This window comes from Mobula hypostoma, chromosome 16 (genome assembly GCF_963921235.1).
Source record: "Mobula hypostoma chromosome 16, sMobHyp1.1, whole genome shotgun sequence".
Classification (NCBI taxonomy): domain Eukaryota; kingdom Metazoa; phylum Chordata; class Chondrichthyes; order Myliobatiformes; family Myliobatidae; genus Mobula; species Mobula hypostoma.
Window position 1 is genome coordinate 49,347,400 of NC_086112.1, and position 22,918 is coordinate 49,370,317.

General features: G+C 39.3%; 1 protein-coding gene across 5 annotated transcripts in view; it reads left to right on the plus strand.

The window, feature by feature from the left end:
• Positions 1–22,918, plus strand: part of syk (spleen tyrosine kinase) — a 132,417-nt gene that overhangs the window by 43,464 nt on the left and 66,035 nt on the right. For 2 of the 5 annotated variants that reach the window (XM_063068928.1, XM_063068931.1), the window contains exons 2-3: positions 431–891; positions 17,449–17,609. In XM_063068928.1, the coding sequence (XP_062924998.1) occupies positions 490–891; positions 17,449–17,609 (563 nt within the window). In that variant the 5' untranslated portion in view covers positions 431–489. The remainder of the gene's footprint in view (positions 1–430; positions 892–17,448; positions 17,610–22,918) is intronic. The other 3 variants (XM_063068929.1, XM_063068930.1, XM_063068932.1) reach the window with 2 other exon arrangements.

Genomic DNA, 22,918 nt, shown 5'->3' on the forward strand with positions numbered 1-22,918 from the left:
TGAACTTTGATCTTTGATTAGATAATTGCACTAATGAACAGGTGTACCTAATAAAGTGTCCACTGAGTGTATTTAAGAATCATTTGATAGGTACGTGGAGGGGCGGTGGCTGGAGGGATATAGGACGGACACAGGAAATTTGGATTGCTGGGTGGTTACTATGGTAAGCATGGACTTGTTGAGCTGAAGAGCCTACATCTATGCCATTTTACTCAATGACTCTGTGATTTGAAGGGCTATTTATCATTAAGGAAATATTATGAACAAAACATTGCAGTACATATGTGCTTTCATTGTTTCTGTATTCTTATGTCAATTTTTTTAATACAATGTGGATCATTGAAATTCTAAATTTTATTGCATGTATTCTTAATTAGACAATGGATACTGTAATGATAACACCTGCTTCTTGTCTTTCTTTCATGGCTAGTCTAGGAGTTCAGAAGTCCAACGAAACACTTCTGCCAGTTATAAACTTCAGCAAAGAAAATGGCTGAGAGAGTAAATCACCTACCTTACTTCTTTGGCAGCATCACACGAGATGAAGCAGAGAGCTTCCTGAAGCAGGCTGGATTGGCTGATGGCCTCTATCTTTTACGTCAAAGTCGCAACTACCTTGGGGGCTTTGCCTTATCTGTGGCATATGGTAATAAGTGTTACCACTATACTATAGAAAGAGAATTAAGTGGAAGTTATCTCATAGCTGGTGGAAAGTCCCACAAAAGTCCTGTGGATGTTTGTGAATACCATACTGAATCAACTGATGGCCTTGTCTGTCTTCTGAAAAAACCATGTAATCGACCAAGTGGAATTGAACCAAAAGTTGGACCATTTGAAGACCTGAAGGACCATCTCATCAGGGAATACGTTCAACAGACATGGAACTTGCAGGTAACAAAGACTTCCTATTTGTCTCTAGCTTAAATGTTTGTGAGCATGTATTAGCTAGAAAAGTAAGAGTCCGAGCTTAGTTCATTAGCTTAGCGAAACCATCATGTTATATTGCTGTGATGTACACAATAGCACTACAGCCTCAATGTTTCTTTGAAGATAAACAGGAAAGAGGTCAAAGGTAAATAAACATATAGGAATGCCGGGTTCAAAGATAGTTGTACGGCATGACAGACAGATTGATTTCTTTGAGGAATACAGCTTAAAAAAGTTATAACAAATCCATTGCACGTTTTCAGTAAGTTCTGTCTGATAACGAAGAGTTCACTCATATTTTACTGCCATTATTAATGTTTAAATTATTTGGCAACAAATGAAGTTGATGAGATAGCCCATGAAGTATTAATTACTGTGAGTTGCTAAATGATTAGTGCCATTTTTGCATTAGCCATGCTAAATAATGTATCACTTAGAAAGTATGGCTTTGGAACTCATGATAGAAAAAGTTAGCAATATTGCTAGAAGGTACTGTATGTAGAAAATATAACATAGAAAGCTACATGTATGGAGCCAAAACAGATGGGGGAGATCTTAAATGCATTCTTTGCATCTGTAATTACTTGGGAAATGGATTGGGAGTCTATAGAAGTGAGGCAAAGTGGCCTCAACCATAAACCCTGTACAGATTACATAGGAGGAGGTGCTTGCTACCCTGAGGCATATCAGGGTGGATAAATCTCCAGAGCCTGACAAGGTGTTCCCTTGGACCCTACCCAAACCTTAACAGAGATATTTAAATCTCCTTAGCTACAAGAGAGGTAACAGAGGATTGGAGGATAGCCAATGTTGTTCCACAGTTTAAAAAATGCTCTAAACAGGAACCAGGTCATTATAGGCCGGTGAGTCTGCCGTCAGTTGTGGGAAAATTATTGGAAGGTATCCGAAGGAACTGGATATATAAGCACATGGATAGACAGGGACTGATTAGGGATAGTCAGCATGGCTTTGTGCATGGTAGGTCATGTCTAACCAATGTTATAGAGTTTTTCAAGGAAGTTACCAGGAAAGTGGATGAAGGCAAGGCAGTAGATTTTATCTACAATGACTTCAGTAAGGCATTTGACAAGGTCCTGCATGGGAGGCTGATCAAGAAGGTCCTGTGGCTTGGCATTCAGGAAGTCAATTGGATTAGGCATTGGCTTTGTGGGAGAAGCCAGAGAGTGGAGGTAGATGGTTCCCTGTCTGACTGGAGACCTGTGACTAGCTGTGTGCCGCAGGGATCAGTTCTGGTTCCTTTGTTGTTTGTCATCTATATCAATAATCCAGATTATAATGTGGTTAACTGGATCAGCAAATTTGCAAATGACACCAAGATTGGAGGTATAGTGGACAGTGAGGAATGTTACCATGGTTTGCAGGGAGACCTGCATCAGCTGGAAAAATGGGCTGAAATAATGGCAGATGGAGTTTAATGCAGACACTTGCAAGGTTTCGCACTTCAGTAGGACCAGCCAGGGTAGATCTTACACAGTGAACAGTAGGGCACTAAGGAGTGTGGTAGAACAAAGGGATCTGGGAATACAGATACATAATTCATTGAAAGTGCTGTCACTGGTAGATGAGGTTGTAAAGAAAGCTTTTGGCACGTTGGCCTTCATAAATCAATGTTCCTGGGTTTGGAGGACCTGAATTATATAAATAAATTGAATAGGTTAGGACTGTATTCTTTAGAATGTAGAAGATTGAGAGGAGATTTGATAGAGGTGACAGAATTATGAGGAGTGTAGATAGATCAAATGCAAGCAGACTTTTTCCTCTGAGGTTGCATGGGACTACAGCCAGAGGCCATGGCTTAAGGGTGAAAGGTGAGAAGTTTAAGGGGAACATGAGGGGAAACATCTTCACTCAGAGGGTTATGAGAGTGTGGAATGAGCTGCCAGAACAACTGGTCCATGAAAGCTCAATTTCACCATTTAAGGGAAGTTTGGAAAGGTACATGGATAGTAGGAGTATGGATGGCTATGGTCCAAGTGCAGGTCAATGGGCAGAGGATTTGAAATGGTTTTGGTATGTACTAGATATGCCAAAGGGCCTGTTTCTGTGCTGTACTTCTCTATGACTCTGTGACATCCCCCTCTATACTTTTCTCCAATCACCTTATTCTCCCTGGTATTAGCCATTTCCACTTTGGGGGAAAAAGTCTCTGGCTATTCACTTGATCTATGCCTCTTATATAAGTCTATCTGAATTCTGCTGCTGTATACCTATCAGAATTCATTAGAAAACAGTGCCAGAGAACAGGTGAACAATCAATGTGAGTCGTCTATAATGTACACCAAACAATAGATATACAGCAGATTTTGGTTAATTGTACATTTTAGTCCAATTAAGCGGCTGCCCCAATTAGCCAAAGTTTCATGGAAATAGTTAAAAATGTATAAGAAAGACAAACTGAGTAACAGATTATATATTTGAATTAAATACAAAACAAATTGGAACACTGCCAATACTACTAATATTTATTGACGGGGAGGAATTCATCCATGTCATGTTCTTTTAACTGTAAATGAACAAAATGAGCAAAGACACCTAGGGTAGATAATGGACTGCCTTCATACAATACTGTCGGTGATTGCATCCTCCAAATCGTCATTTTCCTTGTAACATTCAATTTGTTTGTCAATATCTTCAAATTCTTCGTAGTTCCTAATTTTTGAAGTCGTGAAATCATTTCACTTTCACTTCTGGCCCTTTCCAGCATCTCCAAACCTGAATGCTTAAACGCGCAGTGAACAAAACAGTTCTGAATTGTCTTACTGCTTATTTCTCAACAACTACCAGTGACAGAAATCGCTGCTTTTAGAACACCAACACTTGCAATTTAAAAACTCTTTGCTTGAAGCATGGTGTTGAGTCTAATGGTCACACAAGCACATGCGACTGACACTAGCTAGAAACTATTCAGCAACAGTCTCCTGTCTCAATTAAATAGCATAGTATCCCATATAAACAAAGGAAATCTGGACTATTTTCTCAATTAGGTTTTGTTCTTTAGGAGTTGTCCCAAATAAGAGGCTTTCCCGATTAACCGATGGCCCAATTAACAGTATTTACAAAAAGGAAACATTGTGGAATACTTAATTAAAAATGTGACTGAAAAACCTTGGGAAACTGAAAATATTAAAAAAAAATTCTGTATGTAATCCAGAAGGGAAAGTCATGCTTGACTAACCTTTACAGAATTCTTTGATAAAGTAACTATAAGGGTGAATAAGGCTGACAGAGTAGATTTGAAGTATTTGTATTTCCAAAAAGCTCTCAATAAAGTCCCATGACAATGGTCAGAATATCTTGAGCCAGAGGACACACAGTGGAATGGGTAGAAAACTAAAACACTGCAGATGCTGGAAAACTGCAAAACAAAAACGGTTAAGTTAGGCAGCAGTTTGTGTGGAGAGAAGAATGGAGAGCAAATTAGTCAAATTCCATCTCAAATCTAATTAAATTGTCTAAGTGTGGCAATGATGCTATGCAATGATCAGTGTCACAATCTTTATTGCTCATAATCAACATTAACAATAGTAACCAGAAGTACATTTTAAAACTGTAGTTGACACCAACTTAGGGATGAGTGGGGAAGCTATTATTAATGCTGACAAAGACAAAGGAAGAGAATGTAAGTGAAAACAAGTACAGGTAATTCATTCCAGTAGGAAGAACATAGACTGCTTATTGTTCTTACAATGTGAGTATCTAGATAAGGGAGAGGAACAGAGGAACCCGAGAATGGGAGTATGAGGAATCTATAGGTTGGAATATAAGGACCACCAGAAGAAGTTACTTATCTTAGCCTTCTAAAATAAAGAATGCAGAGTATGAATTGAAAGGCTGATAAGTCATGTTAAATTTACATTGAAGCTGTCTGTGAACAATCTGGTTTACACATTATGAAAAACCTGATAAATGAGTACCGTACTAGAGAAGACGCAGTAATGGATTTAACCTAGAACTAGGAGTTTATACCAAGCAAAAAGACTCAAAGATGACTTAATAGAATTATGAGCAACACACACAAAATGCTGGAGGAACTCAGTGGGCCAGGCAGAACCTATGGAAAAGAGTACAGTCAACGTTTCAGGTCGAGACCCTTCAGCAGTCCTAAAAGGTTGCATTTTGCGTGTGGTTGCTTGGATTTCCGGCACCTGCAGATTTTCTCTTGTTTGTAACAGAATTGCAAAATAGTTTTGTTGAGTAAATGTGCAGAAATTATTTTCACATAGCTGAACCCAATAGGGAATTCAGGAGATCTGTAAACTTAGGATGGTTGAAATTGTCATAAGGAACATATGAATCATTACAGCATATCTACTCGGTAGAAAAGAAGTTTCCTCATATCCTCTTTTTAACCATTGCTCAAAACTTCAAATCTATATGTCTTTTGAACTCTAATTCTGACAAAGGGTCTCAGACTTAAAACCTTATCTCTTTTTCTCTTTCCACTGAAGTAGCCTGATATGCTGAATTTTCCACCATTATTAGTATTTTGAAGGGGTTTAGATGCGAGAGGAGAGGATCATGTAGTGCAGCAGCACTGGCATAATTTGGTTGGGCTGAATGGTCTTTTTCTGTGCTGTAACCACTAGCACTTCGCAATAATTGCAAGAAGTTACTTGGATAGCATTGGCTCACCATTTGTGATAGCTATCAGAAGATCCTGTTCCCCCATTAACCTCAACATAACTTCATCTTTACATAAACCGGCAGAGTTAATGCAAAGCTTATTGTGGGTTTAGATTGAAGACCACAGTCTACCTTGTTAACTTCATTCTCAGAATGTGGATGAACTCCACAGCCAATAGTGAACTAGAATGACTTTTTTCCAAGAGTTTTATTTCCAGATTTTAAATCTGATTCTCCAAAATGATTGGAAAACTCACATAGTTTGAAGAATTTCAAATGTAAATAATGAACTGTACTTGTGACATACAGGGTGAGCTTTTTCAATTAAAAGTGTGAAATGTTGACTCTACAATCCCCTTTTATAATGGGCCAGGGATCCGTGATGTCTGGTACGCTTCTTCCTGATACACATTCGTGATGATGCATTTCCATCGTCAGATATAGTTGTGGATATGACATAGTCATGTGGTTATTGTTGGAGAGCATGAATTAAGCAATGTCCTTAAGAATATCTAGACACATTAGCAAATAATAGCACGCTCTGACCATGACCAATGCATTAGTGGTAAACAATGAGTAATATCTGGATAGATTTTTTTTTACTTGATTGCTTGTACTAAATGTACTAGGCATTAACAAACGTACACAGTATCCTGCTTCAGAAATTCAGTTCTATTAACTTCAATGAGGATGAATTACGAAAGGGGAGTCCAAATTGTGTACGTTCCTATCTTGTTTAGTCTATGCAATCAAGGTTTGAATTCAATCCTGATAAATTGCTTTCACTTACTGCCATGAAAAATCAGGCATCTTTTGTCACACTGCTTAAGATAACAATTATTTTAAATAGTTTCCTTCGACATCCTTTGGAGTTTGCCAGCTGTGGCTCAGTGACAGCAATCTCTGACTCAGACGCCTGTGGACTCAAATTCCTCGTCAAGAACACAAATACAAAATTTAGACTGACACCATCCATTTTAGCACCATTCCTCAAAAGATAGCATTCTGATAGTACAGGATCCTCTTCTTCTTTCGTGAGATTTCAAGAATGTTAGATATTAATTGTTGCCTTTTTTCCAGTTCTGCTTGCTCTTTTCCTCAATCCAGCCTTTCTTTGTCCTGTGTATTTATCTTTTTGTACTTGATTTGTCCCCTCACTTATCTATCCTGTTTTTCAGACCTTCCATTGTTCAGTCCACAATACTTAATTTCATTTCTTCAGAAGATTTACTATTTATCCTGTTATTCATTAAGCTCCCAGCTTCCACTAAATCATAGGATCCTGTCATAGCACCAAAGGAGACCATTCGATCCAATGGGTCTGTACCAACTTTATGCAAGAACATCCAGTTAGTTGCATCCCCCAACTCTTTCTCTGCTGCAATGCAAAGTCTTTCCTTTCAGATAGTTCATCCAGTTCCCTTTTGTGCTCTACAATTGATTCTGCCTCCACTACCATCTCTGGCAGTGCATCCCAGATCCTCAAAACATTGACAGAAATAATTTCCTCATGTCACTTCTTATTCTTTGAGAATCACCTTCACTCTATGGCAGCTGGTATTGATGCCTCTGCCAATTGGAACAATGTCTTTTAATCTACTGTATTTAGTCTATCCTCTGTCCCAAGGAGAAGAATTCCATTTTCTCCAGAATATCTAAATAATTAAAGTTTCTTCACTCTGGAATAGGCTTAGTAGATCTCTCTCACAGGTCTACAAAGTCTTCACATCCTTGCTAAACAGAAGCACACAGAAATGAGCCCAAAATTCCAGTAGAGGTTGAACCAGTGTTTTATGAAGGTTCATCATGGCTTCTTGCTCCTGTACTGAATGCCTCTATTTATTAAGCAATATGTTTTTAATCACTTCTTTAATTTACTCTGTCAGCTTCAATAAATCCCCAAAGCTTTCTGATATCCCTTTTAGAATCCTGTCATCTGGTTAATATTGTCTATGCTTGTTCTGACCATCAAAATGTAATGCTTCATACTTCATCTGCTACCCATCCACCCATTCTCTCAGACTGTCTTTATCTTTCTAAATGTAATATTACATTTCTCAGTTCATGATGACTCCAATTCTAGCTGCAAATAATATTCTTTATTTCAAAGTTTTGTCTATTTAGAGAAGCCGTTGTCCTGGTGCTGATGCCTGAGTGGAACAGTAGTTTAGTGGTTTGTGCAGATGTATGTCAGGGTTCGATTCCTGCCACTGTCTGTAACGCTTTTGTGCGTGCCCCCTGTGACCACGTGGGTTTCCTCTGAATGCTCCAGTTTCCTCCCACATTCCAAAGATGTACAGTGAGGGTTAGTGAGTTGTGGACGTGCTGATTGGCGTCATAAGCGTGGTGACACTTGTGGGCTCCTGAGCTCAATCCTCGCTGATTTAATTTGACACAAACCGACACATTTCACTGTATGGTTTTGATGTACGTGTCAAATAAAGCGTATCTTTTTCTTCATAATCTTTATAAATCTTTACCTTTACTTGATACATATCTCCAGTCTGAAAAGTCTATTCACTTCCTTGCTTCGATTGCCAAGCTCCAGTCTTTTATTTTCACTGTCTAGCATCTCTCTCTAGACAATCTTTCACCTGAACATCAGTGTGTTCAGCCTTTCACTCTATTCCATTTTTGGCTGTATTCTTACATTCTTCTCTGTCTCTCTGTCTCTCTACCTCTGCCTGTCTCTCTCTGTCTCTAGTTCTGAGAATGTTTAACATATAAAAATTATAATTAACTTGGTTACAAGTTTTGTTTATTATTGGCCTGGGCTAGCATCAGTGGCATCAGCAGTTGGTCTGCCACCTGCCCTCAGGGGAAGGAGAGATAAGGAACAATGGAGCAGCGTCTGGAGATGTGTAATGAAGGGACGTGGGAGAGAGAGAGCTGTCTGGAGCGGCTCCCCCCTTTGAACCCTGAACTGTTTGAAGTGATGGACAGGCGATACCCCAGCAGGGGGATAAAAAGGGACAGGTTCGCTAAGACAGACACACGCCACCCGAGGTAACGAGACCCTGGAAGCGGTACGCTTCTCACGAGTCGGTGAGAGGTATCAGACAACGGCCAGGGTGGAAAGGTACGATCAGTGGGAACCCAGTGTGTGTCCGCCCTTGCCTGGGTGCCGGGTTCACTGCAGAGGATCGACCGCATCTGGAGGAGGGGTCACAGTCGGTGACCTCAGGTGACATCACCAAGGACCCGCCCAAAAGCTGCTTGTGAGCAATCTCGCCGGTCTGTGAGTGAAGCAGTGTCTGAATGATCAGTTGTTCCTGTTCTAGCTCTCTCTTCCCCCACGTTGTCCATTGCCATGGCAACGATTACTGCGAACTGAAGTACTAACTGGACTGAACTTTGAGTCACTTTGAAATTTGGTCATTTACCCCTAGACAACGATAGAGCTTGATTGATGCTGTTATCTTAATTCTGTGCACATGTGTGGTTAACATTGCTGAACTGTTGCATTTATTATCCTTTCGATTACTGTGTTGCTTGTTTCTTTAATAAAACTTTCTTAGTTCTAGTAATCCAGACTCCAACTGAGTGATCCATTTCTGCTGGTTTGGCAACCCAGTTACGGGGTACGTAACACAAAGTTTTGTCTATTTAGAGAAGTCGTTGTCCTGGTGCTGATGCCTGAGTGGAACAGTAGTTTAGTGTTTTGTGCAGATGTACACAAAACAGCTTTTGACAAGGTCCCACACAGGAGATTAGTGTGCAAACTTAAAGCACACGGTATTGGGGGTAAGGTATTGGTGTGGGTGGAGAATTGGTTAGCAGACAGGAAGCAAAGAGTGGGAATAAACGGGACCTTTTCAGAATGGCAGGCGGTGACTAGTGGGGTACCGCAAGGCTCAGTGCTGGGACCCCAGTTGTTTACAATATATATTAATGACTTGGATGAGGGAATTAAATGCAGCATCTCCAAGTTTGCGGATGACACAAAGCTGGGTGGCAGTGTTAGCAGTGAGGAGGATGCTAAGAGGATGCAGGGTGACTTGGATAGGTTGGGTGAGTGGGCAAACTCATGGCAGATGCAATTTAATGTGGATAAATGTGAAGTTATCCACTTTGGTGGCAAAAATAGGAAAACAGATTATTATCTGAATGGTGGCCGATTAGGAAAAGGGGAGGTGCAACGAGACCTGGGTGTCATTGTACACCAGTCATTGAAAGTGGGCATGCAGGTACAGCAGGCGGTGAAAAAGGCGAACGGTATACTGGCATTTATAGCGAGAGGATTCGAGTACAGGAGCAGGGAGGTACTACTGCAGTTGTACAAGGCCTTGGTGAGACCACACCTGGAGTATTGTGTGCAGTTTTGGTCCCCTAATCTGAGGAAAGACATCTTTGCCATAGAGGGAGTACAAAGAAGGTTCACCAGATTGATTCCTGGGATGGCAGGTCTTTCATATGAAGAAAGACTGGATGAACTGGGCTTGTACTCGTTGGAATTTAGAAGATTGAGGGGGGATCTGATTGAAACGTATAAGATCCTAAAGGGATTGGACAGGCTAGATGCGGGAAGATTGTTCCCGATGTTGGGGAAGTCTAGAACGAGGGGTCACAGTTTGAGGATAGAGGGGAAGCCTTTTAGGACTGAGGTTAGGAAAAACTTCTTCACACAGAGAGTGGTGAATCTGTGGAATTCTCTGCCACAGCAAACTGTTGAGGCCAGTTCATTAGCTATGTTTAAAAGGAAGTTAGATATGGCCCTTGTGGCTACAGGGGTCAGGGGGTATGAAGGGAAGGCTGGGTTCTGAGTTGGATGATCAGCCATGATCATAATAAATGGCGGTGCAGGCTCGAAGGGCCGAATGGCCTACTCCTGCACCTATTTTCTATGTTTCTATGTATGTCAGGGTTCGATTCCTGCCGCTGTCTGTAACGCTTTTGTGCGTGCCCCCTGTGACCACGTGGGTTTCCTCTGCATGCTCCAGTTTCCTCCCACATTCCAAAGATGTACAGTGAGGGTTAGTGAGTTGTGGACATGCTGATTGGCGTCATAAGCGTGGTGACACTTGTGGGCTCCTGAGCTCAATCCTCGCTGATTTGATTTGACACAAACCGACACATTTCACTGTATGGTTTTGATGTACGTGTCAAATAAAGCGTATCTTTTTCTTCATAATCTTTATAAATCTTTACCTTTACTTGATACTTATCTCCAGTCTGAAAAGTCTATACACTTCCTTGCTTTGATTGCCAAGCTCCAGTCTTTTATTTTCACTGTCTAGCATCTCTCTCTAGACAATCTTTCACCTGAACATCAGTGTGTTCTGCCTTTCACTCTATTCCATTTTTGGCTGTATTCTTACATTCTTCTCTGTCTCTCTGTCACTCTACCTCTGCCTGTCTCTCTCTGTCTCTAGTTCTGAGAATGTTTAACATATAAAAATTATAATTAACTTGGTTACAAGTTTTGTTTATTATTTATCATAAAAATATTATTAGCTCACTTTTGTACCTCAGATCATAAAACTCTGCTGTCGCCTGCCAATATTATTGGCTCTTAGTTGCCTTTATCAGTTCTGGATTATTAATCCAGTCACATAACAACTGCAATACAATTCCTACTGAAGCTGTTTAAATGGTTTACATCATGGCCAACATTTATTCCCCCAATCATTTGGTATAAATGACATAGTTCATTATATGGAAACTTCATTCATCACAAAGGTTCCTAAACTTCAAACTTTAATAGTCCTAAACCTCTTATAGGATCTCAAAATCATGAAAGGTGCTCAGAATAGAGGGGCATCCTTTTAGAATGGAGGTGAGGAGGAATTTCTTTAGCCAGAGAGTGGTGAACCTGTGGAATTCATTGCCACAGGAGACTGTGGAGACCAGGTCATTGCGTAGAGATTGATAGATTCTTGATTAGTCAATGCATAAAGTGATATGGGGAGAAGGTAGGAGATTGAGAGTGAGAGGGAAAATAGATCAGTCATCGTGAAATAGCAGAGCAGACCTAATGGACCAAATGGACTAATTCTGCTCCTAAATCCTATGGTCTTATGGTCTAAAGTGGTATGAATGGTGTGTTCAGAGGAGGAAGTGGCTGTGAACTGGGATTGTGAAGGAGCAGGGGGCAATGGACTGAGTACACTACACAGTTGGGGACTACAGCATTATAGCATGTGAACAGTGATTACTAATCAATCTCTGCAAAGGATATACAACCTGAAAAACAACTGTATATGTCTTCAACAAACAAAGTTTCCTAAGGGAGAGTCTGAACTAGGAATTGTAAACTAGAATATTTAATTTAAAGCTAAAATATGTACAGGACAATACAGAGGTGTTTGTGTGAAAGAAAGAGAGATAAATAAGGGATAAGAAAAAGATAAATTAATTGAATCTTTTAATTTGAGCAAATCACCAATGATAATTTGAATCTGAATGAATGAGGCTCCATACCCGTAAAATGTAATGTTCAGTACTATAAGAATGGTACTATAAGAATATCTCAGATACTGCATCTGAGATATCAAGCTATTAAAATAACTTAACTATAATGTACAGCTCCAAGTTTTGCTGATGGATCTTGTGGTTCATTACTACAGCTTATATCTTTGCACACAGCTGAAAGTTCAGTAACTTTAAATTCATTGGCATTATCATTTTAAAAGATCAGGCTGGGTTCAGCACGTAACTGACAATCCAAAGAAGGCATGGAAATGCCTCGGCATTCTTAGAAGTTGGTGAAGATTCTGCGTGTCATCTAAAACTTTGACAAACTTCTATAGATGCACAGTGGAGAGAATACTGACTGGTTGCATCATGGCCTGGTTTGGAAATACCAATGCCCTTGAATGGAAAAGCATAGAAAAAGGGGCAGGCACAGCCCACTCCATTACAGGTAAAGCCCACCCCACCACTGAGTATATCTACAAGGAGAGTTGTCCTAGGAAAACAGCATCCATCATTAAGGACTCATGCCATTTGGGACATGGTCTCTTCTCACTGCTGCCATCAGAAAGGAGGTACAGAAGCCTTAGCTCCCACACCACCAGAACCAGAAACAGTTATTACTACTCAACCATCAGGCTCCTGAACCAGAGTCAATATCTTTACTCACCCCAAGAATGAGATCAGCATTGTTTCCACAACCTATGGACTCAATTCCAAGAACTGTACAACTCCTTTTCTCAATATTATTTGTTACTTACTTCTCAATTATTGTTCTTATTATGATCATTATTATGTTTCCCTTTTTGTATTTGCACAATTTGTTGTCTTTTGCATATTGGTTGTTTGTCCCTTTTCGTCTGTAGTTTTTCATTGATTCTATTGTGTTTCTTTGTATTTATTGTGAATGCTTGCAAGAAAATGAATCTCAGGGTAGTATAGTATATGGTAATGTATATGTACTTCGATAATAAATTTACTTTGAACTATGAACCTTGGTGTGTATTATCTTTTAATCTCAAAAATCAAATGGATTGGAGTCAGATGAGATGTAAACTTGAAATGCAACCAACTTATCTTTTTAAGATTTCAACTTGGGTGATACAATGCCCAGGCAGTCTGTATACTTGGTATGGGTTGTCAGGAAAATAAGAAAAATGGTGAAAATTGAGCATCACATCTAAATTCAGGTATAGTTTTAACTAAAGTCTGTCTGGATTTCCAGGATTTTGGAAACCCAACAGCTGAAAGGAAACAATGAGATAAAATTACAAGTTATGGGCAAGGAGGAGGACAAATGTCTCTCCAAGTCCCTAGGTTTACCTGCTTCCTGAGGGTTGGAGCCCTTCTCTTTGCATTGAAATTCCTCTCTGTTCCAATGAATAGGAAATAGAGCCATTCTCCATTAGAAGGTAAAGTATGACACAAAGTTGCTCTAGATTCTTGTTTTCCCTCATCAATACCATGCACCCTTCCTTTTGATGTCCATTCTCCCAATACGAAGCAGAAGAAATTCTCATTTCCTTCCTAGTTTCCTTAGACACTGTTGTAGCATGGTAGCAAGGCAGTTAGTATGATGTTATTACAGTGCCAGAGACCCGGGTTCAACATCCGCCGCTATCTTTATGGAGTTTTACGTTCTTCCCGCTATTGTGTGGGATTCCTCCTGATGCACCGGTTTCTTCCCACATTCCAAAGATGTACAGGTTCGTGTTATGTTTCGTAACTCCAGTTCAGGCCTAAAGATTTAATCACTGTGGAGGATTTCTTACTCTTGTGGTATAATGTCTTTCCGGACCAGGGAGGTCATTCTGCTTGGCAGGTGAGACTTGTGGCTGTGAAGCAATCTCATGTTCTGACATTCCTCCATGCTAGTTGTAGGAGTTGACTCTAGGATCACAGAAGTGGTTCTGCCATCTCTACATATCTTTCTCCTGGATGTCCAGGCATCCTGAACAATGCACGTTAATCTGCTCAATATGCTGAACTATCCCAGGCCACCAGTCAAAGCTTCGAGCCAACACTTTTATTTTGACCACACCTAAATGCCAACATGTAGCTCCTCCAACATTTTAGCTGTCAGCATTGGAAGATACAACAACCCTCAATCGCCACATAAGGCAACCCCTGAAAATGGCGAGACCATTGTGGTCACTGGTAAAAATGGGGGAACTGGAATTTCTGTTGCACATTCCAACTATTTTGGGTTGCCATGTGAACCTGAAACAATAAAGAATTTTTTCTGAATTCCCTTTGGATCATCTTTGCTGTAATAGGGAGACTTTCGAGTTGTATTAGGGAGAATAAGTCAAGAGGCGTGTTCTCTTTTGTCAAATTTTCAGGCATTTCCTCTTCCAAAGGTAAACGGATCAACTCATTAGCATTTCCATTATTAGTTGTCCTCTTGACTTTGATCCTATAATTGTGATCTCCAGGAAAAAGAGTGACCTTATAATCACCAGAGATCCTGGCAATTCCATTCCTCTTAGCTACTAGGATCACTGGCATTGCCCATGGGCTCCACTCAATCTTGGAAAGAATTCCTTTAGCCTTCATATGATCTAGCTCACTGGCTACATTATCATGGATGGTATAAGGAACCAGACAGACTTAGTAAAATTTGGATGTGGCATTTTCAGTTAACACTATTTTACCCTTGATATGAGTGCAGGTAGGTGGGACGAGGTGAGATTAAGCGTTCGGCACGGACTAGAAGGGCCGAGATGGCCTGTTTCCGTGCTGTAATTGTTATATGGTTATATGCTTGAGTTTTCCAATGCCATCCTTGAACACTACTGTGGCATCATCCAGTACCTTAAGTCACCTTCAGTTGACTTTATTGCAGAGGATGTGGCATGCAAATGGTGGATGGATTTCTAATCGAGTCGTAGTAGTCTCAGCCCCACAATGTTGGTTTTCCTGTTTATACCATCTACAAGTCCAATGTGGTTTGTTAGTTGTTGTATTTCACTGTTATTAATGTCATTCTCACGTGAATTATATTTTCTCCAGTATAAATTCTTAGTTGTATATCTGCAGGCATCAGTTCAGTATCTTTGAAATGGCATTCAAACTCATTTTGTGGAATTACTGTAACAGCCGAACCGGTGTCCAATTCCATTTGAATTAATTTGTCATTATTGCTTGTCTATTGTTGATTTTCATACTGTTAATTTCAAGGCTACACAGTCCAGTGTCATTCTCATCATTATCAGATTTTTCATCAACAGCATGCAGATTAGTTCTTTTTGAAACTGTAACTTGACATTTTAGCATTTTCTCTTCCTTGTATATTTCATTTATTTGTGTCTGCCTGACATGCTCTTTGTATGTGTCCTACTTGTTTGCATTTTCTCCAAATTTTGCCTTTAAATCTGCTTGACTTGGTGTATGTGAGTCCCTGCCACAATGGAAACACAGTTGTTCAGCGGGGCAAGTTTTGGTTTAAACATTGCAATTTTGTTTACACACACTTTTGTTCTTGACTGCAACTCAATTACACCTCTGTCTGCTGTTTTCATTGATACAGCTATTTCAACTGCTCTTTTAAATATAAGTTGTGCTTCAGTTTGGAGCTGGGTTTTTTTTTTAGCGCTTTCTTGTAAGATTCCATAATCTAAATAATCTCTCAGTACTTCATTAAGCCCATTATTGAACAGACAATGCTCAGAAAATTTCTTCAATTCAGTCACATATGCTGAAATACGCTCCTTTTCCTTTTGAATCGATTTATCAAACCTAAAGCATTCTGAAATCAACAACAGTTTTGGTTCTAACTGTTCTTGGATTACTTTCACAAAAGCTGCAAAGCTCATTTCGGATGGTTTGGTTGGAGCAGTTAAAGCTCTAAGCAAACTATATGTTTTTCCACCCACCAATGCACTCAGTGAAACTGGAACTTATTTTTCATTGACTATTTTATCTACTTCAGAATACTGCCCTTCACTCAGTATACAATGTCAACTTGTATTTTGTGCAATCGAGCACATCTATCTTTCCAATGTAGCTAGCCTCTTTTGCTTCTTTGATTTATGACTATCACCCTGTACTCATTATTTATGAAGCCATGAATTTTGTCTGTTTCCTGCATTTTTTAAAACTCAGTGGTCACCTTTTCTGAAGAAACCACGTGCTATTATTTTTTAAACTCGAATGCCTTGCTGCACTTTTAAAATCTTAAATATCTCCCTGTGGTTCAGCAGGTAGGAAGTCATCTCAGGTTCATTTAAAACTTCGTCATCACCACTGTTAAGTTTTGTAACTCCAAAATATCAAACTAATTGAAAGAAAAACAAGGGAGTCCAAGATATGCATGTGCTTAGTTTCATTTTTACTTTAGCGAGGCGCATGCATTGAAATGGTGACATAATGACATACAACATGCCATTGACATACTTTTACATGTAACCCATAATGAATGATGTAAACAACAAAGAATGTTTAATGGTATATTTGCAATACCACTCAAATATTAAATACACAACAGTTGGGAGGTAGACTAGTCATAGGTGTAACTGGGCAGTGTGAGCTCTATGGGTTTGAAGGGTCTGTTATTGTGCTCTACCTCTAATAAAATAGTAATTAATTCTCTCTGATACCCAGTTGATAGTACTCAAGAGGATATATTTTCATGGCAAGCATTTGAAGATGATTAAGAGAGGGTTTTAGCTAGAGCATTTAGCTCCACTATGGCAATGTTGTCATCAATCAGTAATATGCCCTGGTTGGTATCATGACTTATCAGTAGATTTCCATACAGAAAGGTGTTTGTGAACCAGTTAACACCTTCAGCATTGTAACTTCCAGTGTGCCAGGATATGCACCAATGCATAATGCACACATTTTTGAGCCTGAAATAGCACCTGTGTTACCCGAATTATTCAATTATGGAGCTGAACTTCACATCCTTGGTTTCCAAAGCTGATGTGAACATACACAGCAACATGCATTTCTTCGAAATTAACACTTGTTTGCGAACAGATTACCTATTCTACAGGTTTATTAAAATCTTTGTCTTTTTTTTGTTGCCATCCACTTCTACCTTAATGCTCTAACAGTGTCTCCATATTTGAAATTTTACTTCTGTTTCATGCATCCAGATCTATTATTGTGAATTGTGATGAACAGTGGTCCCAGCATTAATTTCTGGGAGACATCACCCACCACCATTTTCCATTCCGAGATAGTACCTAACTTTATCCACACTCTGTAGTTCCTATGTTGAAGCTATCATACTGTCTACCTGAGAGGTGTTCCCCATGTTGCAAGTACTAAATGTGGTATTTATTAAAAGTTTTTTGGAAATCCAAGTGTTTTGCATCCACTGCATTTCTTTTGAGTGATGCTGAGTGGCAAGATATTTAATTTCGGGTGTTTTGTTTTTAAATGCTATTTGTAAAATGGATTGAAGATAGATATCAAGCCCCTCATGCCAAACTGTGAAACAAACTCTATTTCCATATGCAGGGGGATGCTCTTGAACAAGCAATCATCAGTCAAAAGCCACAGTTGGAGAAACTAATTGCAACAACTGCCCATCAGCGAATGCCTTGGTTTCATGGGAAGAAATCCCGAGATGATGCTGAACGCTGCATGTTCAGAGGCCCACGGACAAATGGAAAATTTTTGTGAGTAAAATAATTGACGTTGAAGCCTTCTACATATTTCCCTAAGTATTTGTGAGGCTTTTACCTGTGCTGTGAAGTGAATTAATTCATTCAGTTTAAAATAATTTTTCAGGTAATTGCCATCAGGAAGTTGGTCATTTGGAAATGTGTCCTGTGCGATCACTGAGTAGCTCCAGTTGTTGCTCACAATGTAATAAAATTGTTCGCACTTTCCCAAAACAGAACTTCTGAAGTAGAGAATCTCTCCAATTTAGGGTATGTGGCCTCTATTAATTTTTCAGTTTCCATCTTACACTAGTTGTGTAAGTTTGCAGAGGGAATATTAAGCTGAAGTAATCGATGGGTCCTGATTTAAAAAGTAAAAGCAGGGTCAGAAGTCACAAGTGACTGAAAATCGGACCGATTTCTCTGATGTTTTCCCCTGACAAAAACAGGAAGGAAGTGCAGTGGTGAAAGTAGATGATCCAATCAAGCTAGAGACTTTCTGAGAATGAAGCCATGGGGTTGTTAATTTCAGGAATGCCTGGAAAGGCTTGGGTGAGTCCAGTTATTGGAGCAAGGGGCCTTGCTGTTAAGCTGAAAATACACTTGTCTGCTAAGAGTTCTTCGAGACAGCATGCAGATCTTGAAGTTTGGTGTTAGCTTACGTAAAGCAAAGCTGAAATAAAGTTTAAGTCGCTTTAGCATGACAGAAACTGTGCAGTGAGCTGAGATAAGGAGAACTAGGTGTCACGGTAGTGGTGGGACAGGATATTCTCGGAATGCTGGAAGTGCTCAGCTATCTCAGCACTATCTGTGGAGGGTCCATTCCTTGGGTCAGTGCTATTTTTTCTACATCATCAGATTACTGAATAGTGCATGAACACTATTTTACTCTCATTTTGCAATTTTTATTTACTGATTTTTATATCGTACTATAACCTAGGATTTTTTTTGCATGGTATAGCTGCCACAAAGTAACAAATTCCATAATGTACTGTATGAATGTTAGTGATAATAAACCAACTTCTATCCTGATTGTGATTTTCAATTCATACTCATTCTCCAAGTAACACCTTCTATTCAAAGTGAGGGATTAGATGAGATGGTGGTCAGTTTCACTCTGCTCTGGTGCTGTATTCTGCCTGGAAGCTGGCCTGTACTGGGATTACCCTGAACATAAACACTGTAGCTCATCCACTTCAATGTTTGACATGCTGTGCATTCAGAGATACTCCTTTGCAAACAAATGTTGTAACATGCGGTTATTGAGTTACTGTCACCTTCCTGTCAGTTTCAACCAGTCTGGCCATTCTCCTCCGACCTCACTCATTAACAAGCATTTTCACCCACAGAGATGCTGCTCCCTGGCTATTTTTTCTTATGATTTTAGCACCATTCTCTGTAAACTCTACAGACTGTCGTGCATGAAGATACTCAAACCACACCTTTCGGTACCAACAATGATTCCATGGTCAAAGTCACTTAGATCACATTTTTCCCCATTCTGACATTAGGTCTAAATAACAACTGAATCTTTTGACCATGTCTGCATGCCTTTATACATTGATTAGCTGATTAGATATTTGCATTAACAAGTAGGTATATAAAATGATCACTGAGTGTATAACATGGTGGGGACACTGATTCTGTACCTGAACTTCTGATATTGGATCCTGGAGTATTAAGTTCTGACCCACAAATATTTCCATTTAAAATTTATACAGTGCCCCCTGGTATTATACATACTTATTACTTAACTATCTGTTGGTCAATAAATAAATATAGAGTTACTAGAGATGGAATTATTATAAGAATCAATTCAGTGCCAAAGAGACCATGTAACTATTATTTAAAAAAAATTGTTCTCAAGTTTATATATTTAGTGGAAGCTTGTGGTTTTGCAGTTCAATTCAAATGATTGTACATGTACTTCCTGCACTGACCTGTGGTTAAGTACAGACAGGTGCTGACACTGACTGTGCATTAACATTAAAAGTGTTTTTAACGCAGTGCTTGCAGATCCTCACTCTCAGTTCTGCTTGGGTTAAATGAACATACAATAAAGTTACAAATACAGAAAGCTTTTCTTGATTCCTTGCCTCTGATCCAGTTAAAATATTGACACCAAATATCAAGGAAGCAAATGCTAACTGGCATCAGTGGTGTTGGTGTTTTAGTGGAATGCCACATGCAGAATGGGAAACAGATCACCAAACTGAATAAATCAGTAAGAATTACTGGTTTTAAGTCAGATTAAAAAATAAAATGTTTTCCTTTGCTTATGTTTTGAAATTAGATTACTGATATAAAATGTTCAGCAAAAGATGCAGAAGAGGCATGAGGAAAAATATTAGCGTAATAAATTGCTGTACAGTATTTGGAATACACTACCGAGTGGGGTGGTGGATTGATCATTTAAGGGAGAATTAGATAAATACATGAATGGGTAAGAATTGCAGGTTTAAGGGAAAAGATTAGTTAAATCAGATTAACTGGACAGCCTTTCAACCAAGCCAACACAGGCATTTTGAACTAAATCATATAATGGCTACAGCACAGAAGGAGCTCATTCAGTCCATCGTGACCATGCCTGCTCTGTATCAAAGCAATTGATCACATTCGCCACCCCGTCTTCTTATCTGTAGCTTTGCAAATTTTTCATCATATATTTTTCATTTCTCTCTTGAAGACCACAAGTGAACCTTCCTCCACCACACGTGTGGGCAGTGCATTGCAGAGTCCAACCATGCATCTGCACAAAAATGTTTTTACCCACATGGCTCTTAAAATTTCTTCTTCTATATTTTTCACCTCTAATTCTTATTCCTCACTTCTTCACCAAATGGATACATTCTGTCCAAGCTCTTCCTCATCTTATATACTTCTGTCAAATCTTTAGTCCCAGCCTTTGTTCACCTCAAGAAACATTCTCCTAGATCTTTTCTGGACCTTCTTTAACGTCCTCATGTCCTTCCTAAAATGTGGCAACTAGAATTGAATGCAATACTCTCATTCACACCAGAGTAGCAGGAATGGAGGTTCAACATGACTTCTTTGCTTTTATATTCTATGTCTCCATTAATAGAGCTCAGAATTTTGTATGCCTCATTAATCTCTTTCATAATCGGCCCTTTCAATTCAAAATACTTCTGTATCCATAACCCAGGTCTCTCTACTTCTGCCCTCCTTTTAGCACTGTATCTTTTATTCCATATCATTTTCTTCATACCAAATCCATCACCTCAGATCTCTTCACATTAACCTTCACCCACCCAATCCACCAGCTTGTTTCTATCTTGCGGCCATATCTCACTATCCTCATCAGCTCCCAATACTGTGGTTCTGTATTCTCCATAAATTTAGAAAATGACCCTTACCAGTCCAAGCCTGTATCATTAATATAGACCAAAAAGAAAACAATGGACATAACATTGATCCCCAGGAAGGCCACCATTCACACCCAGTCCAAAAACAAGCGCATTCACCTGTTTCATATCTATATTATCTTTCATGTCCAGTACTTCAGCTGTGCTGATAAGCCTGTCATTTGTCACCTTCTCAAAAGCCTTCTGGAAGTCTTTTCTTCTTTCAAGTACCAGTCAACATTTTTATGAACCAATCTGCCAAACTATCATATAAAAACAAAATCATTAATTTGTACCAAGTTTCTCTAATCACCCAAGTCTTCATAGTCAAAAATGACCTCCCTCTCCATGTGAAGTTCCTCTTGAATGGGGGAGAAATTTGCATCTGTGAGGCTGACGTGTAAGTGGATAAGTACTCTGTCCACCTGAAATAGATGTGAGATTACTATCTAATCTGGACCTTCTCCAATGTCAGAACCTAATGCAAAATGTATGCACAAAGGGATAAAACTTAGTTGTAGATATTATAACTATGCTGAAGAGCATCAGCTCTGCACTTGAGCCTCCCATCAATTTAGCTTGATATTAGATCCAAATTGTATTTGCTAGACCCTGACTGCAAGTTCACTGCACATTTAGTTATTTAGAACAGTATGGAGGCTGAACATTTTGTTCAGTCTGAGTGAAGTTGCATTTTTCTCCTTAATTGAAAATGTTGAAAAACTCCTCTTAATATCCCCAATTCTCCTGCATGAGCAAGGGCAGAAGATATTTTGTGGTTACCAGATGGACTTTGATTATACAATTTCTAAAAGAATGTCAAGGGGCTGTAATAAATGTGCAACCTGGACCCTAACTGCAACAAAGGGAAATATGAATTGCACTGAATGAATATGGTTATACAAGCACAAGCAAAATTAAGGGATTTGCCACTGAAAAGGGAGCCAGAAAAGGTAGCCTTTTGATGTAATAACAACCTTTTACAGAAAGGCTATCAATGTCTATATAAAGCTTATTTTCAAGAATTTTCTACAGGAAGCCATAGTAGAGTAATTAATACCGAGCTGGTCTAAAGTCACCAGTTTTACTTGTGTGGTAGCTTGGGCCACATTTTCCATTTCTACCGGGTCATTTGCATGTACTATCTCTTTTTTGTTTGATTTAGTGGCCCTGAGATTACATGAAATGAATTTGTTGATGCTTTACTCTAATGTTGCTGTCAGTTAAAGTGAAGAATGAACAAATCAACCTGTGGTTTGTGCAGTCATCTTGCTTTTGCCTTTTGCACCTGGTTCTGTGGTTGGCTGGAACTAGCGGGTGAGGAACAGATGTCAGTTATATTAGGAAAAAAAATCCTTCAAAAATTGACCTGAGAACAAATTTCTAAAAGACTGCAATAAATCATGACAACAATTATTCTAATTGAGCTTAAGTTCTTTCCTCAATTAAAGAATATTTTACTGCTGGAAGTGGCAGTGTTTAGCCAATCAGTTATCCTCAAAGATGAAGGGAAATGACCAGTTGCTATACTTTGAGTAATAACATAGGAATAATACTATGTGACTATAATATGAAAAATACAAGCTGCCAAAATACTTCTACCTTATGAGTAATTTGTTCAGAAATAACTGGCAAAGATTGTCTTGTTCTTTCTTGTTAATATGGAAAAACAGAAGTACAGGGCCCTAATCCCACCCCAACTTTGCCCTGAAGACATCAGAGCAAGACTGTAGCACCAGAAGGACATCAGGGACTGTTGTGTGCTTTGCTTCACAGGAGACATGGCTCACCCCCAGTACTCCAGACATTCCAGCCTGAAGGCTTCACTATCCACTGCATGGACTGGATAGTGGTGTCAGGTAAAAGGTGGTGGCATTTGCTTCATTGTGATGCAGAGAGACAGTGGTTCTGTCTCAGTCCTGCTTCCCGACATGGAGCGTAGAAGGTTGAGGGGGGATTTGA